Consider the following 19,732-nt stretch of genomic DNA (forward strand, 5'->3'; position numbering starts at 1 on the left):
ATTGTCGTACCGCTTGTATATCGTTGTTGCTGTAGGATGTATAAAAACCAGAATGAAACATGTCGAATTCTTTTCAAAGGCCCAAAGAGAAGTATTTTATTTTCGATAAGACAGATAACGTTTTTTAGGAAATATATTTATTGTTTAATTTAAATGGCATTACCTTTAGGATAAAGTGTAGAAATTTAAACATTTAAATAAGCTTATCTTTTGATGGTACACATACATAATTAATAATAATGTTTCCCATTACATGTTGTGTAACTGTATTGATAACATCTGCGTCGAGAGTGGTTCATAGCGACATTCAAAAGTTGCTTTCTTTAACCCATTTATGCCTAGCGTCTAGAAAAAAGGCCTAGGCAAAAAGCGTAGACCCAGATGAGACGCCGCATGATGCGGCGTCTCATCAGGGTATGCGCTGTTTGCTTAAAGGAATTTCTGTAAGAAATATTCTAAATATAGAAATAAATATTCTAGACATCACTAATTTTGGAAATAAATTGATCCAATTTAGAAGGATGGGAGAGTCCACTAGGCACAAATGGGTTAAGATGGCCATTGCCTGTTTTGTATTTTAACTTTGCAATCAATAAATATTACAACTTGAAAAAAAAACTTTAAATATTTTCAAGATATCGACGTGATATACTTTCACAAATAAAGAGTACATTTCTTGTTTTGCTTGAATTGTGCACGCCCTCGACCACTCACTGTCATCTTTAGACAAAGAGACGTATCTATGAACGAACAACAAAATTGACTTCGAAAAGAATAATTTCTTCTTCTTTTTTTTTTCGATCACTCAGTTGGACAAACTGGCTCTCTATATAAAGGTGACTGTGCGCTCAAGGCCTCCCAGACTGCCGTAGAGCTTCCCTTGCATCGTGGTTCCCTCCTGGCTGTGCGCTAAAGGCCTCCCAGACTGCCGTAGAGCTTCCCTTGCATCGTGGTTCCCTCCTGGCTGTGCGCTAAAGGCCTCCAAGGCATTCGTAGAGCTTCCCTTGCATCGTGGTTCCCTCCGGGCTGTGCGCTAAAGGCCTCCCAGACTGCCGTAGAGCTTCCCTTGCATCGTGGTTCCCTCCTGTCTGTGCGCTAAAGGCCTCCCAGACTGCCGTAGAGCTTCCCTTGCATCGTGGTTCCCTCCTAGCTGTGCGCTAAAGGCCTCCCAGACTGCCGTAGAGCTTCCCTTGCATCGTGGTTCCCTCCTGGCTGTGCGCTCAATGCCCCCCAGACAGCCGTAGAGCTTCCCTTGCAACGTGGTTCCCTCCTGGCTGTGCGTTCAATGCCTCCCAGACTGCCGTTAAGCTTCCCTTGCATCGTGGTTCCCTCATGGCTGTGCGCTGCCTCCCAGACTCCGTAGAGCTTCTCTTGCATCGTGGTTCCCTCCTGGCTGTGCGCTCAAGGCCTCCCAGACTGCCGTAAAGCTTCCCTTGCATCGTGGTTCCCTCATGGCTGTGCGCTCAAGGCCTCCCAGACTCCGTAGAGCTTCTCTTGCATAGTGGTTCCCTCCTGGCTGTGCGCTAAAGGCCTACCAGACTGGCGTAGAGCTTCTCTTGCATGTTGGTCTCCTCCCGGCTGTGCGCTAAAGGCCTCCCAGACTCCGTAGAGCTTCTCTTGCATCGTGGTTCCCTCCTGGCTGTGCGCTCAATGCCTACCAGACTGCCGTTCAGCTTCCCTTGCATCGTGGTTCCCTCTTGGCTGTGCGCTCAAGGCCTCCCAGAAAGCTGTAGAGCTTCCTTTGCACCGTGGTTCCCTCCTGGCTGTGCGCTTAAGGCCTCCCAGACTGCCGTAGAGCTACCCTTGCATCGTGGTTCCCTCCTGGCTGGCTTTGCGCTCATGGCCTCCCAGACTCCGTAGAGCGTCCCTTGCATCGAGGTTCCCTCCTGGCTGTGCGCTTAAGGCCTCCCAGACTGCCGTAAAGCTTCCCTTTCATCGTGGTTCCCTCCTGGCTGTGCGCTCAAGGCCCCCAGACTGCCGTAAAGCTTCCCTTGCATCGTGGTTTCCTCTTGGCTGTGCGCTCAAGGCCTCCCGGACTGCCGTAAAGCTTCTCTTGCATCGTGGTTTCCTCCTGGCTGTGCGCTCAATGCCTCCCAGACAGCTATAGAGCTTCCCTTGCATCGTGGTTCCCTCCTGGCTTGCTGTGCGCTCATGGCCTCCCAGACTCCGTAGAGCGTCCCTTGCATCGAGGTTCACTCCTGACTGTGCGCTCAATGCCTCCAAGACAGCTAAAGAGCTTCCCTTGCATCGTGGTTCCCTCCAGGCTGTGCGCTCATGGCCTCCCCCGTAGAGCGTCCCCTTGCATCGTGGTTCCCTCCTGGCTGTGCGCTAAAGGCCTCCCAGACTCCGTAGAGCGTCCCCTTGCATCGTGGTTCCCTCCTGGCTGTGCGCTTAAGGCCTCCCAAACAGCTATAGAGCTTCCGTTGCATCGTGATTCCCTCCTGGCTGTGCGCTCAATGCCTCCCAGACTCCGTAGAGCATCCCCTTGCATTGTGGTTCCCCCTGGCTGTGCGCTCAAGGCCTCCCAGACAGCTATAAAGCTTCCCTTGCATCGTAGTTCCCTCTGCCTAGACTGCAGCACGTGCTCTGTTGTCACGCTACCCGTCTGACGGGGCACTGGCCTTGCTGGCCAATCCTAAACTAGGTGAACCTTGAGTGGTAGGTGTTCTTTCTTGCCCAGACGCATTTATCATCCGTCTGGCTCCTCGCAGCGGGACGGGGTGACATCCAGAAGCTTGAGTTAGACCAAAACTAGGCATGGGATCTACCAGCCCGGGGAGACCCTTCGGGCAGAGCATCATCAAATATCAATTGTTGTCCCTCATTGAAGTAGAAAGCGTTGAACAATTATCATGCGCGTTGACCCAGCAGTGGTTTATTTTCCAACTTTTTCTTCTCGTAGGAGACTAGCCGGCAAACGCTTTAGAGCGTCTTCTGCCCTTTGTTTTATTTCTGTCTGAACGACCCTTCTCTTATCTTTTAACTTCGAGGAGAGGACCCGAGAGGTGGCTGATGTTCGTTCTACATTAAAATGACCGTGCCGTTTTCGTTCTTATGTGCCACTTCAACGTAATTTTTAACGTCACATAATGTCAATTGGAGGGACGGCGACACTGCATGCATGCTTGGTACATTAAGCCAAACAAGTGTGTGAAATTTTATACAATATGGTCAGGAAATTGTCCTCCGGCAACGAAAACACTGCTCTCATTGTCAAGAATGTGTGGTAACGTAACGAGTTACATGTAATCGTTAAATCGGTGCCGCTCGCAAACGCCTTTGAAAAAAGGTCGAAATACATTTTTTGAAGATAAATAATATCATCTATTGTAATTATCTTTCAGTTTTTATTAAGAGCATATGAGATAAATTTGACAACGACATAGCAGATATATTTTTATGAATTGTCATAAAATGGAATTTAAAAAAAAAAAGATTAAAAATGAAAATGCGCATAAGTATACAATTAATTAAGCCCATTTATTTATTAGAGCATTAATGCGTATTTAGTAATACTACGTTATAAACTTAAAAAAATATCATTAATATAAATATGATATGAACTATTATTTACATAAATATATGTTGATTTTCCTTTATTTATTGCTTTTGGGCTTAAATAAATAAACCTTCACATACATTATATGTGAATTACCGAACTATGAGACAGACAGATTTATACACAAGCGAGTCGGAATTTTCATGTAAAAAATGGGGGAAAAAATCTAACGAAATTGTGTACAATTAAAATAATACAGAAAGTCGCATTTTAAAACTGAGGAGCGCACACTCATTTAAATATGCCTTTTGTAAAACTTCCGTGAGGCTGTTATGGGAATATTAAAGAACTATTCCCCGAGACCTGTTGTAATATAGTTTAAATGACACATTATTACCATATTGTACATGTGTTTGTAATATTATTCCACACAAAAAAAACTGAACATACATTACAATAATTGAAAAATATGATAAATAGTTTGCATGTAGCACAACAGTGGATCATAACAGCACGCATGCGCAATTCTTCGCATTGTTGCCATGGACACGGTGGTCTACTATTCCTCTCATACGGTACCCTCGTAGTCGTGAAAGAAATCCTCAGGTACACAGCGGAAGAACTTCAGCTGAAAGACAAACAGCAAATAATTATTTCAATGAATTTATGCTACATTAATATGAATATTAAATTTTGTCAAATGCAATGATTAAATTAATGATTTTGTTATTTTAGCCGGATAATGAAATTCAAAGTTTGCGCTTGTACTCTGTTTTACTAACCTCATCGAAGAAGCCGCGGAAACCTGTACAGCCCTCCGCTGCGCCTAACACCATCGGGGTAGGGGATGAAGCCACACCCGCTTCTATAACAACAAAAACAAGATCTGGCATGGCTTGATCAGGTGCTCATGGTGGAGCAGAAACTACTTTCTACAACTAATAAACTAGGGTTCCCTTGCGCCGCTCTGGGGTTCCCTTGCGCCGCTCTGAGGCCTTTATCATTAAAAGTTTTCTTAACGTAGCTTATGTGTTAAATACGAGAATGTTAAAAGATAGTTACGAAATCGATATTTAATAACACGTACGCGCATCTTAAAACTATAAGAAGTTTTTTGAAGTACCTTAATTTACGATCTCGTAAATTAATAATCATCGACATATCGAAATAATTTGCAGCTTATTTAGTGTGTATTTTCCTGCTTACTGATAATATTTGTAATTTTAACATCATACCATATAAACAAAACAAATAAAATTGGCCAAACAAGTATTTTCATATTACATAATGTTATCATTCAAGAAGAGAATTATTTCTTATATTTAAGCCTATATATGTATTTTTTAACAATAACAAAATGCACTTGTTTTATAACTGCATTTATTGACTACACTTGACATACATACGCATCCAACTCGCTTATAATAATAAATGAGCCTTGTTTTTAGACAACTGGGCTTAATGCATTGCGTAAAGTGTCATCCCAGATTAGCATGTGCAGTCTGCACAGGCTAATCAGGGACGACACTTTCCGCCCCAACTGGATTTTTGCTAAGAAGAGACTTCGTTTAAACGAAAAATGTCATAAAAGCGGAACGTGTCGTCCCTGATAAGCCTGTGCGGACTGCACAGGCTAATCTGGGACGACACATTACCCACATGCATTATGCCCAGTTTTCTCAGAACACGACTCATATATTTAGGCTATTAGTATGAGGTCGATTTCCTTCAATGAACCATAGGTATGGTTCACGAGGTCGCGCAACATCGTAATACGATACAAGGTTATCTATATTGCTAAAGGTGCATGTGCGTAGCCAAAAATAAGCTTATCTATTATGACTCTAAGTTATAATGTATGTATCTAAATAAATTTGTACACGGGTTGTTTTTCAAATGAATATTTTTTTTTTTGTCAATAAATGACTTATGGATAGATCTATTACGATAAACAATACGGTCGTTTATTCCCGGTTCATATATGAATGTTTGAGATTATGTTTAAGCATTTCAGGTCGGGTAAGTTTTCTAAGAGTCTTCTGGGAAATAGAATCCGAGAAGATGTTTTTAGGGGCGACCAAACAATCTAGAATCCGAGAGTCATGCACTAATCAAGCACTGTTTTAGGCCAAAACTGACATCTAAATATTTATTTCGAAGCAGTTTCCTATTTTGCTTGTTGCTGCTGTTGTAATTTTTATTTCACAAAATCTTTATTACAATATTATTATATAATGTACGTGTTTACAACCTTAACTTGCTATGATATTTCTTGCGTGTATCTCCCCTACACTACTTACCCATATCAACGGTGGCGGCAATCTCCCCTACACTACTTACCCATATCAACAGTGGCGGCAATCTCCCCTACACTACTTACCCATATCAACGGTGGCGGCAATCTCCCCTACACTACTGACCTATATCAACGGTGGCGGCAATCTCCCCTACACTACTGACCTATATCAATGGTGGCGGCAATCTCCCCATACACTACTGACCTATATCAACGGTTGCGGCAATCTCCCCTACACTACTGACCTATATCAACGGTGGCGGAAATCTCCCCTACACTACTGACCTATATCAACGGTGGCGGCAATCTCCCCTACAGTACTGACCTATATCAACGGTGGCGGCAAGCTCCTCTACACTACTGACCTATATCAACGGTGGCGGCAAGCTCCCCTACACTACTGACCTATATCAACGGTGGCGGCAATCTCCCCTACATTACTGGCCTCTCCCCTACACTACTGACCTATATCAACGGTGGCGGCAATCTCCCCTACACTACTGACCTATATCAACGGTGGCGGCAATCTCCCCTACACTACTGACCTCTTCACTACACTACTGACCTCTCCCCTACACTACTGACCTCTCCCCTACACTACTGACCTATATCAACAGTGGCGGCAGGCATGTTGTCCACTCGCATCTTCAGTGTGGACCCTTGTTTAGCCAGGCGCAGAAAGTGTGGCTTGTGCGGCGACTAGCGGGAAATTGTATGTGAAGAACAATAATAATAAATAACTGATAACAAGTACAATGTTTAACATAATACTAAGTATCAATATCATCATCAACAACATCATCACCAACACCACCACCATCACCATCATCATCATCATTATCATCATCATATTCTTCTTCTTCTTCATCTACATCATCATCATCTTAACGCTCATCACATTATAAGCATCACCATTATTATTATTATTATCATAATAATAACAATCATCATCGTCACCTCCTGTTTCATCATAATCATCACCGTGATTGTCATCATCATAATCATCACCATCGTCTACACCATCATAATCAATAATCAATACCAGCATAATCATCATCTTCGTCGTTCTCAATTCGACCAACATCATAAGCAGCAGCCGAGAGCTCATCATCAATATATTAACTGGTGCATTTGAGTCGCGTTCTGAGAATGCTGGTCATAATGCTTGTACGTAAAGTGTCGTACCAGATTAGCCTGTGCAGTCCGCGGACTGCACAGGCTAATCTGGGACGACACTTTACGCACAGGCATTATGCCCAGTTTTCTCAGAACGCGACTTATATATTGATTGGTAGATTTGATGGCCGTCATCCTCCAACATAACACTACACACCACTCCGACAATGACGAGCTCCACCACAGTGCCATCCTTCATGCGGAAGTATCCCATCACGACATGCCGGGCCGGATGGTGCGTCAGTTTGTACGTGAACGGAAGCCCCTGCCAGTCGTTTGAGACGAGCGCCACCTCGTCCCTGTAGGTGCGCGTGAGGAACTCAAAGCAGAGCGCCCATTCACTGTCCATGTCGATGTCGTTCATCACCCATAACAGGATCTCGCCTGAAAATATGGGACGTTACCGAAGGAAGGTGCTAGATTTCATGTCCCAAGTAATGTTCATTATTCGCTGTATACCTTAGATAGTTCTCAAAATGGAATAGATCGATAAAAAAAATTATAGTGAATTAGTAAACATTATTGTTGTCCTCCACATTGTGAAGAATATTGCTGTTTTGACTGCTATACGAGCACGGGAAAGCAAATTGAGTGTGTCGCGTGTGTGCAGTTATATCGTAAAACATCTACGTCATACAGGTATGAAGAGCATGTGTTTCATCCATGACAAAATACTTTGATGTCGCAATTTAAAGGGGCCTTTTCACAGGTTTTGGCATGTTTTGAAGTTTTTCATCAAATGCTTTATATTGATAAATGTAAACATTGGATACAAAAAGCTCCAGTAAAAAAAATCAAGAATAAAATTTAAAAAAAGAACAAAAATATATATATATGAAAATAATAACTAACAGCATTTGACAAATTTTAAAAAATGCAACTTTTATCATAATCATAACTACATTATACTGCGAACACAATTCTAAATCCAACACAAGTTGCCACGAAGTCCCCAAAATGATCCCCGCCCCCTCCCTGTCTTAAAAGCACCGAGACACGGATGGCTACTGTGTGAAGATCAGAATAAGGGAGAATACTGTGACGAGACCGAGGTATAAACTTACCTCCCTTCGCGAAGAGTGCCGAGTTCCGGTAGATCGACACGGCTGTGTTGGGGGACTGCGGGACCCTGTTGAACTCCTCGAGGAAACTGCCACCGTAACCGAAATGGAACATCGGGCTGCAGCCTGCAACACGGGTGGGTGAACATGTATGATGAAAAACATGTCTAGGAACCCCTCTATCGTATGTTGCGAAACGTTAGCGTCGTTTCATAAATATTTGTTGTGTAACTGATAAAGTGGAAAACATAATGAGCCCTTTCTATGTGTAAACTAGCTGCATATGTATCGTAACCATTTAAATGTCAACAGTGTTATCGAATGGCAGGTTAGTCCACTCTTGGTACGACTCTTGGTACGACTCTTGGTACGACTCTTTGTACTCTTGGTATTTGTAAAGTAACGACATATACAGATGATAAGTAAAAATAGATTGTAAGAGGTGAATAACGACAAAAGAAATAAACTAAATAACTACAGAACTAAATAACGATAATGGAAACATAATAACAATGAGGATGATAAATAACGAGTGTTATAAGTGTAACTTTATGACGAGGATTATAGCTAAAAAAAACAAGGGATCTAACTACATAACAATACAGATCACAAAATAACGACGCTGATAAATAAATAACGATTCTGATAAATAAAAAACAAATATACCTTAATAACGAGGGCATGTATGTAATTAACGATTATGCAACAAATTAACGATGACGATAACTAAATAATAGCACTGACGGAGAGGAATTTGTCAATGTTAATACTTTGTTGTCTTAATTACCTGCATACATGCTTTATATACTTCATATAAATTAACTTGTTTTACTGATCAAATTGTTAAATAAGAAACCCAAAAAGATAGACTGCAGAGATCTCTCTTATCAAAACATCCTACTTGACGTTACCCTGTTTGCCGAACGTTTTTCCCGGGATGATCCAGTCACACGTGCAGATGTTATGGTTGTACCAGAGACCCCGCGGACACGTCATCTCCGTAACGCTCTTGCGACCGTCCCACAGGTAGAACAGGTGGGGCTGACCCGGAACCGGAAGTGTGGTGCCTTCAGTGCAGGCTGGGGACGCAGACGGAACATTTGAAAATATCTTTAATTAGTGTTCAATTATTAATCAAAGTAAACTCTAAGCTACCGTGAAAAGTCTACTTTGCATATCAACGGATAATAATAAAGTAGTATGCGACTGCATGTAAATTATAATAATCATTATTATAAGGGTCTAGCGCTCTACAGTAAACATTTAACGCTGTTTATGTCAATCAATGTCTTCAAAATAAATAAAGTGTAATGTACTTTTGAAGCAACTGTTATAGTAATAAATCACAAATATAAATGTATGGCATTTTAAGACATGTATAGTCGAAAATAATCAAAAGATTAAGAAACGTAAATGAAGTGCTGATGTTTTTAAGAAAGATCATAATTGAATTACGTATAGTCTGCAACGAAAATATGTTCTTGCGATATAGATTCTTAAAGTTTCCATCGCAACAGAATGATGTCACCAGTAGTCTACGATGAAAGCACAGAAATCACGTCGGCGAGAAAACGCAAAGAAACCATAAATTATGAAAAGTATATTGCTCAAAGAATGTTAATATATACCAGGTAGTCGCACTTCTTTGAATGACAATCACACTAACGTGTACATTTGGTGACATTGCTGATTGTGATTGCTTCATTTTCATGCGGAGCAAACAAAATTAATCTCGTTTTGAAAAATACGAATTCATGTTGGTAGTATGCATTGTATTTAGAAGAAAAGTCAAGTCCGGTAATGGTTTAGCGCAAAAATGCACGGGTTTCTCGTTTTGTCATGCGTTGTTCATCAATCGATTCGCAAATGTAGGTGTGTAATTGACGGGGATAGATGTGGAGGAGGAGGAAGAAATAGTGGTAAGATCGCCCTCACGACCCGTAATATGTTCTTTTGTTAAAAAAGGACCACATCAATTTTGATTTTCAATTAACTACCATTTAAGTTTATTTTTGATTCAGATACTAGTTGATTCCAGATGTGACCCTACCCCGGTACGTCTCCATTTCTAAATTGGGATAACACAACGTTTACGGACGCCCTGGATATTCTTCAACTGAGATGGCATAGATATTAATGGCCGTTGCAAATTAAAGAAATCAGAACGGCAGAAGAGCTGTTTTGCACTTACGTGTAGAAAACACTGTCAAATACAAACAACAACGTCTTATTTGCCGTTGATAAATCATTCATAAAGGACTATAGGTTAGACTAACAATGGTATTCATTATATTTGAAGAAAAAAATAATTAAAAAGTAACGATTGAATTAAAAACACGAGTTTCTTTCTCAAAATCGCACTTCTTAAAACCGTCTAATACTGCTAACAGCATAGTGCATACACGAGTACGTACGGTGTTTATCGAGAGACGCCTGCATGCACGAGAAATCGGGGAGGCATCCTCCGCTGAGCACGTTGTACGAGTGGCCCTGTGAACATGATGACGGCAGCGATCGACCCTCAGAGCACCGGAAGAACCCGTTGCACGTCTGCCCGTCCGTGTACGTCTTTCCGGTCTTCATTTGTCGACATGGATCTGCACCGTGAATAATTAGTATGGGATCGTTGCAATTTTCTAGTAAATATTAAGTGCATTATGTGAGGGCTATTTTATGTGATTATATTATTTAAAAAAACAGCAAAAATCACGTTTAAATATTGAAAATACATTTGATTCTTAATGTGCATTAATTACCAAACTGGCAATTTACGTCTTCTGCTCTGACACATTTCGCGCCGTCGAAAAATGTGCCCACTGCGCATGTCTCAAGGAATCCGTTCCCATGTTTCCCACAGTGAATGTACTGCGTGCATGATCCCGGAAACGGGTAGTAGCTCCATCCACCATTGGAGAGTTGTCTGCTGCAAATGTCTATAAAACGCATACACGATTGTGAAATACGTAAAACCTTTGCGAGAACGTATGCTTTGTCTGAACAATATCGCTGTTCTTACACATTTGTGTTGTTGTTGTTGTTGTTGTTGTCTTGAAACAAATATCATGCACCTAATTAATGTTGTATCCACGAGTTTACCACTGAATATGTGAGGTCAGAAGAATTGTTTTAATTTTACTAGTGTATCCACAGCAAAACGCCCAAAAACACGCATTTTAGTAGAAATTAGAAAACTGTCACTCAATTTAAATAATTAATCTTAAACCTTAAATTATTGCATTGACCGTGTTAATTGGTTCTTGTGTGAGACACTCCGTCTTAATTGATTGAACATTCGACCAATTTATTTTAAAATTGCAGTCATGTTAAAGATTATCATTTTTCGGCATAGCTGTATAATCCAGCTTTTCACCTTACCTGATCTTTGTAAGTGTCCAATAAAATTCAAATAAAATTTCCCGCGGCTAGACACAAATGAAAACACTTCATTTAGTCCGTTGGCTGATTTGAGAATACCACCAGAAAATTGGAAACATGAACGCGTCTTTGTTACACTGTTTCACTGCGTGCTCAGCGTGAAACAATTGTATCTCTAATGAAAAGGCTTGATAGATAGAACAGTTTTGCACTAAACACTTGACATCAATGCAGTTTGTGCGTGCACCTTTTATTTTCAGAGGATTGCCAGCGCTAGAGCGTTTGTACTTAAAGGCTATGTTCTCATATTTCGTAATTACTTTCATATTCCTGTCTGTGTACTAGTATATTTAAATTCATAAAAGTATCGTTTTTTCCTATCCTGATATTCGTTTTGGCCAAACCATTTTAAATTGTATTCGAAATTGAACATTTAACATGTAAACGTATAAAGTTTTAAACAAGCCGTCGTTCCAGCAGTGGAAGCGTGGCCTCACTTTAATGCATCGCATTCCAACCCGCAAGGTATCAGGGTCAGTTCGCGGCCAGTAAAACAATCGTTATGTAATATAGACGCTATCGCGTGAACTAGGTGAACTGGAATTTTCTTAAGACCAGAAATATGTTAAATGAAGATATTCAGCGATATAATTATGGCATGTCAATAATAGATTCTTAATGTGTTTTCAACAATACCATGATTGATATTATTTTTGAATAATTTAACAATAATTATTCCACCATATTGACTAATGTATTAAGCATGAGCGCGATGATTCTCGATACTGTTAATAATCGAATCAAATAGCAATGCCCGACAGACCACTACAACAGGTTTGTTCGAAGAACGCGCGTATAAATATTTAAAATATGTACGGATACTTCGCGTGTGGCCGGTTGACTCATATGTTTTAATTTCACTTCCATTCTTCTTTTGTTTTTCTGTTTTGTATCTATAGGTTTATGACCAGCAATATGTAATAATGTAATATAAGCCGCGAAAACTCCGCGTAACATCCCGTACTGCGTGTGATGCAGCTAAGAACTGCACAGAAAAAGACATTCGCTATCTTTGATTTCATTCATTGAACTCTTTACCTGTCACCAACTCCTACCACAATCAACGCCGTATATCTTTTTTTAAAGATATTTCTTGTTACTTTTGTTCTTGAATTTTGACGATGACCTTGATGCCTGGGTCTTTTGGCGACACAACATCAAACCTTTTATGCTACTTATTTTATAGTTTTTTGAAAATCCATCCATGCTCGACCACTGTATGCTCAGGACAAAATTATATAATGATATATCTTATATTTGATCTTTGACCTTGAGCCTTTACCTTAGCCTTGGATCTATAAAGTTTTATTTTACAGAACACGTCGTCTTTGTAGAGATATATTGTGTCTGCTAAGAGATTTCATAATTCATGAATGCTGAAAAAACTATGCCCCGAGCAAGTGTTTGAGTTGAATTTCTAATATTTGACTATGACATAGAATAGTGATATTGATCTATGACCTAGATGCTTGGTTCTTGCGAACAATATTTATCCTGTGTGCAAAGTTATTTTAAATTATATATATGTTAAGTCGTGTTGCAGATGAAATGCTTACGTCGAAGTTCGTCTTGCCATGCTAGTCGTTTCTTTCAGGTTATTTGAAAAGCTATTGATTATGCTTGGCAAAGTTTTGCTCTAGACAAAGTGCTAAAGATAACTTTATTGGCCTTATAAATAGGGTCCTTGGCTTGAGCGGGGTACTCCGTCTTACATACAGTTATTATTCCTTACTGATATTGATAGAATGCAGCAACTTGTTTCTAATTAAAGTAAAATCAAAATTGACATTTGAAGATCATGCAAATGCATTTACATAATAATACAATATGCGAGTCTGGTTATAGTAATTTCTGGGTTCGAATATGACTTTCGAATTGTTGAAATTATTAGAAACATATAAACAAAATCTGTACCTGACATATGAGAGCGCTCTTTTCCGGTATGCGCATTGAAATGCATTTGTTTCCGGTCCTGTACAGCTAGCGACATATCTTCCGGTGACCCATGTGACCTACCACCGGTGCCGGAAGTTCCGACAAGTTGGTGCCCCGGAGGTGGCAATATGAGGGAACCATCACCGGACTTGCCGCCGAATAAAAACTGCCTGACGTCATCGGCGTCGTATTGAACTAGCTCGTTGAAGTCGCCGTCACAGCTGCTAGGTGATATGGATGTAAGAGAAAGGATCACCACTGTTCCCCAGACTAGCGTGGCTGAGTATCCGCTAGGCATTCTTAACGTATCGCGGCTGAAATAGATGTGAGGGCAATGTATAGCGTCGCGATGATCCTAGCTTTCAGTTTATATGCGTATACCAGATACAAACACAAACAAGTAAATGTTGTCGGTACATGTAATAATACAATGCGGTACATGTGCGTAACTTTTTTTACGTTTAAATAGTAATGTATCCCAAGTACATTTTAGAAAATTCCTAAATATGATTAAGTATTCGTCATCAGCAGAACATTTTTTATTCAAAGCAAGTCGTAAAACTTACTTTGTATAACGTTTGAATGCTGCAAAACATCATGGCTAAAAATGTACTACTCTTCAATATGAAACCCCCAACCTATGATTCATGGCACATAAGAACATGTCATATATCTTATAAAAAGAAATCAGCGCGATTCTCTTTAAGATCTTTGCATTGTTTGGTAATATTGGTTTTAATTTATGGCTCTTCTCTGAAAAAAGAATTTCCGGGATACATGAGACGCATGTTATTTCTCCTAATATTACATTCCATTTCACCGAAACGCTTGTTTTGAAGTTTTTTGTAAAGGATCTGATGCCGTCATCATGCGTTGTGCGTGTAATAAAATTAATTAAACTAAACAAGATAATTCATGTTTATTTGATTTCCTCCCTACAATTGACAACCAACGTTTACCATTGTTACAAGCTTGTACACTGATTTTATTTCTTATTTGACTATGTTTATATGTTTGTTTTAAATTTTGATTAAACAAGTTCAAAAACGATACAAATGATAGTTTTGCATTATCGTTAATTATTATTTGTGCGTTTTTATATGATAATACTATTCACTTAATAATTTTATTATTTTATGAGGCATTATTTAATTTGTTTTATTATTAAATTAAAATAGAATAAAATAATACCTTTGTTCAAATATTATTCCTTAAGATCACCTGTAACCGTAAGGTCCATCGACTTACCAAGGATAACAAGAGGTTTATTCCTATCGGACTAATTAACCATAATCGAAATGTCAAATTTATAGCCTGTGTTAATTGCACAACAATTTAATAACCGGTGACAACGTACCGCTAACAACGATGTCATCAGTCAGACTCGTCTGTCAATCATAGCAGTAACACGTGCTCTGAAGTAGTGTTGAGTGTATTCTACATAGTGTCGTCTGCATTAGACAATGTTTTCGGCTGGTTGCTTGTCACAGACGCAAATGTTGATTTATACGGGTGGGCATAGCGCGGTTCATTCTGTGTAATTTTCGTCGCTCTGGAAAGCCTATAAGTAACTTATTTATTTCGGTCTTACGGCAACTCAACATATAATGGTTATTGCGCGCCGTTTTCAAATGATTATGCTGTAATCGCTGTGATTGACCTTTTATTAGTTCAGCGTTTTAAGTAAAACTGAAAAAAAGCCTAACGAAAAGCATATGTTAAAGGGGCCTTTTCACGTTTTGATAAATTGACAAATAAAAACAAATTGTTTCAGATTCGCAAATTTTCGTTGTAGTTACGATATTTGTGAGGAAACACTGATACTAAACATTTACCATGCTCTCAAATATTTATTATATGCATCTTTTGACGATTTAAAACCTTAAAATTATATAGAGTTGCAACGCGAAACGATTGAATAATTTGGAAAGTTCTGTTGTTGTCGTTATATTTTGTGATACTATGAGGCTTGCTTAAATAAATGTTAAAATACATCACTAATTGTGTGAGCACGGATGGCCGAGTGGTCTAAGCGATAGTCTTTTACTCCAGGGTTCAGTGGTTCGAGCTCAGTTGAGGGTTTTTCTTTCTTTAATTTTATTCTTGTTTTGTACTAGAACTTTTTATAACCAATGTTAACATTTATCAATATAAAGCATTTAATGACAAACTTCAATACATGCCAAAATCTGTGAAAAGGCCCCTTTAAATCAGCATCGGGGTCGAACCGATCATCATCACGTGGTTTGTAAGAGCCGCAGCTATTCTCAGAACCAGTAACATTTGAACCGCGCCACGCGAATATAGGTATTATGCACATTTACACGAAAATATTCATGACCGTACAACTTTTTCATGAAGATATTGCACAATAATCATAATGTTTTGCGAGAATCGGATTGACGTTTTACATTCGTCATTCGCCAATATAAACGATAATCCGTTTGACAAAATTTAAATTTAAACTAAAACTAGCGTGTTAAGTTCTCTGAAATATTGTGTCATATTTACTTGTGGCGAACTTGGATTCCATTATAGGTGAAGCTTGAACTTTTTTTCCGATGAAACTCAAATATTTATATATTTGTTCATTCAAGCGTACATTATAAACAACATTTTTGTTCAAATGTTGTATTTTTAAAGCACTGTTTTTGATGACTCATCATTTAAGATTGATTTATGTTTTGTGTTCCGGTATGCTGAGTTTACACTATGTTCCCGGCGACCACGGCAATCACGTTTCGGGCCACCGTGGAGGAAACGGGATGAACGCGAGGCAACGTATGGGAACTGGATAGCCAAACGTGACACAATGGGGTTGTCCTGGTTGCCGTGCCAAAATTTTAAACTGTCAAAAAAATTGCCACGGCAGCAACGGCGGCATGAAAAACGTGATAGAACTTTTTTAACGCAACAAAACTTGACAGTACGTAGCAGGCCGTAACAGAACCCGAAAAGGGTCCGTACTCTGACGGGAATCCTATTCATTCCCCATCATGTTAAGTTTCTATCAAGATTTGTTGCGCTTTGTTACGTTTTGTCAAGATAACCACGGCAAGCTATGATAATTGACAGCCGTTTTGCTACGTGTTTATTCCGACCCGTTACGGTGTGGTTTTGCAGGCAGATGCGTTACCGCCAGTTGAGTTGTTGTACGGTCTGACACGATTCGCGCGGTCTGAAGATGAGTATATAAATGCCCTGCTATTCCGGAAACCTAAACCTCTTGGCCAGTATCCCAAACGCATTTTCTACAACTCGTCGTCCACGGGATAGACGATAATTGAACATGAGTTCTTCTTTTTGCATCAATCTTTTTCCATACGGCTTCATCAGATAGGTTCTAAGGGCAAAAAGCATCGTCTCCTAAAATGAAGTATGGAATGTCCTGATTCTGGTCATCGTTCGGAAGAGGGCATGGTGGCGGGAACCCTATTCCAGACTGTTCAAGAAGTTCACAAAGTTCGGAGTCATTATAGATTTAGGCATCAGACATTTGTCCAACACCACCGACTTCAATTCATATGAAACGATACTGGGCATCTACTAATGCAAGGAAAGGGATAATGTAAAATCCCTTATAGTTTGCACAGGGAACCTGTGTTTGGTGGCTTGCCTAACGAAAAGCATTTATTTAAGCAACATGCTTTCCGTCTAGAGCTCCAACTGCATGTGGCAAATTCCACTTGTCTTCAAATTCCTGGGAGATAGATCTCCACTCATCGGGTGTCCAACGCTTTGGTGTTTTTTATCGGCATATTTTATGGTTTCCTAGGACATATCACTTTTTCAGATTAAAGCCCTTATGTGGATTTCTGAGAAGTTTAAAACTTTAAGCATATTTACAGGAACGGTGAACACTTCGTCTTTGTAGGTCTGGACAATAGCGCTGCATACTTCAGGAACCATATGACAAATTGCTGCCTTACTGCACCGAAACGCATAGGAGTGACGGGTAATTGTACCATGTAGCCAAATGCCTCAGAGTCAGTGCCAGTTTCAATCCAGGTGTAAGGGCAGAGCGAAACTTCGTATCTTGTCTTGAGATGACTTGAGCTGCCCTTGCTGCTGCCTTCTAGCTTCCGATAGCCATGGACGAACCCACAGGGATTCTGGCCTCCTTCTTCGACTTTTCCCAGACTTTGAGCTTCTTTCAGCTCTTTACAACGCAAAAATTAATAAATGCTGCAAATAAGCAGGCAAACACAAAATCATCCTCGCCGTTCACGTCCATGTCATTGGAATTATTTTGTTATAATAAATACTGTTGCTTGAGTTTTATTTTTTTACCGGCAGCACAATCATGCCCGAAACCTCTCGGATGTCCACGTTTGATCCTCACGGTACCTTTACAGAACGTGACAAATGAATGACAAACGTGTACAACGTATCAGACCTGCATGACAAACGCAAACAACGTGCGGGAACTTAACAAAACGCATCGTACCTTGAAGCAACATTTATACATCCGTGGCAGACCGTGGATGAAAACTTGGCGCACTGTCGAAGGACAGCGTTTTCGCTTCGACGGCACGTCACGAATACCTTGTTAAACCGTGAGGAATCTTAGCGCAACCTAGCAAACCTTGGATTAAAGGTCAAAAACTGCAACAGTCACACGGCACGATACGTTTCGGACAAACAGGACTGCCGTGGCTGCCGGGAACACAATGTAAACGCAGCAGTAGGGAATGACAAAACTAGTGTGATTACAATATCTTTATTCCATTTGTAACTTTATGTATTATCATAGAAATGTAAATAATGTATTTACTAGTATATATAAATACATTCCAAATGAATCTTGCTTGATCTGTTACTAGTGAAACCATGTGCCTTTAAATCGCGAAGTCCGACAAACAATATGACCTGCGTCATGTGAAAATGGGTCTTATGTCATATGTGGCTAGATACAGACAAACCTGCGCATCCATGCATTCTTGTCATGCGCTAGACAGTCCGCTAATGAGACCACGAAATATTGAGTTTGTGTATAGTGGACAGGGTAATTTCTTGAACAGACTGCACAAATGCGCAAGCAGGATTGAAGCTACGCTGGCCGCATATCGCATAATTCTCAGGCAATACGTATGAACAAAATAATCTTTAGATTCCAAGATATTAAGAAACATGAGTATGATGGTTATAATTTATTGTGTGTGTACGAAAAAAACATTCACTTTACAACACAGTTTATTTAATAAATACATACTGTACAGTCAATAATCACAGCATTAAATGTATTACCAAATCAAATACTTACCCTTATAAAAGGTATAAGTTATAAAAAATATTGTTTTTACATAGCTAAACATATTAAAAGGCACACCCTGTAATACAATTTGCAAAACAGCTTTTATCTGCCACGCAACTGTCTCTTCAAAAAGTAACGTAATCTGTTCTTAAAAACAACTGAAAATGTTACTTATTCTAGATTGCTCTCAAACGCTTGTTCATTACAAATGTACATGCCAAAAAACTCAGTGCATATCCCAATCGTATTTAAAGGACAGCTACATTGGCTAAAGATCGACTGGTGCTAAAAGCCAACACCTGGCGGTTTATTAGTTTTAAACTTATCCTCTTCGCTACCACCTCCGCTGTCCCCGTCCCTCTTCCGGCAATGTAGTGAAACCATTATCTACCAACGGACAATTACCATTGCGCTTAGCGATTCTTCCATGTTCTGGTTGTCAGCGAAGTCAGCAGGAGGGGACGTCCGGGTCGAGGGATGACGGTACTCGCTTGATTATCAAGCAGACCTTTATAACTTTAGATTGTAATTAGTTCTTGGGCTGGGTGCGAAATAATTATTGCCATAAATTGTATATGCTTCTCTTTCTACTCTTGAAACATATGTGTGTGCCAATCCTTACAACGAACCAATATTACAAATCATAAAACAAAATAAACAATTATGCTAGTCCAATATGATTTTTTTTTAAGTTCTATATGCTACTAAATAAGCGATGGTCCAACACGTTGCTTAAATCCCTGATTTTAAAGTATATTGACTATATTAAATCTGCATGGAGGACAACATTACACAGACTTGTACAAGCTTACAAGAAAGCAACAACACAAATCTGGCAACAGATTCAACACATAAATGATAATAAGTCTGTTACGCTGAATTTTCTGGAGTATTCTTGCTTGTCATGCCAACTTAACATTAAAGCTTGAAATGAAAATATATAATTATGATGTAAGTCAAGTGACCTTCATTTGTGAAAATAGACCAAAATGTCAGGAGTCATTTGAATGGAAAGTTTATGACACACTGACACCATACGATGAACAATAGGGAAAAGCATTAACACGAAGAACACA

At 39.7% G+C, this 19,732-nt stretch overlaps 1 protein-coding gene across 1 annotated transcript; it reads right to left on the reverse strand.

The window, feature by feature from the left end:
* Positions 1–3,459: 3,459 nt before the first annotated feature.
* LOC127840749 (uncharacterized) lies at positions 3,460–13,700 on the reverse strand. The gene is made up of 8 exons (XM_052369165.1): positions 13,484–13,700; positions 10,447–10,668; positions 8,944–9,111; positions 8,036–8,158; positions 7,129–7,355; positions 6,401–6,494; positions 4,282–4,364; positions 3,460–4,127 (listed from the first exon to the last, which is right to left on the reverse strand). The coding sequence occupies exons 1-8, from the start codon at positions 13,698–13,700 to the stop codon at positions 4,068–4,070; spliced, it is 1,194 nt and encodes a 397-aa protein (XP_052225125.1). The 3' UTR covers positions 3,460–4,067.
* Positions 13,701–19,732: the final 6,032 nt, after the last annotated feature.

This window comes from Dreissena polymorpha, chromosome 8 (assembly GCF_020536995.1).
Source record: "Dreissena polymorpha isolate Duluth1 chromosome 8, UMN_Dpol_1.0, whole genome shotgun sequence".
NCBI classification, from domain to species: domain Eukaryota; kingdom Metazoa; phylum Mollusca; class Bivalvia; order Myida; family Dreissenidae; genus Dreissena; species Dreissena polymorpha.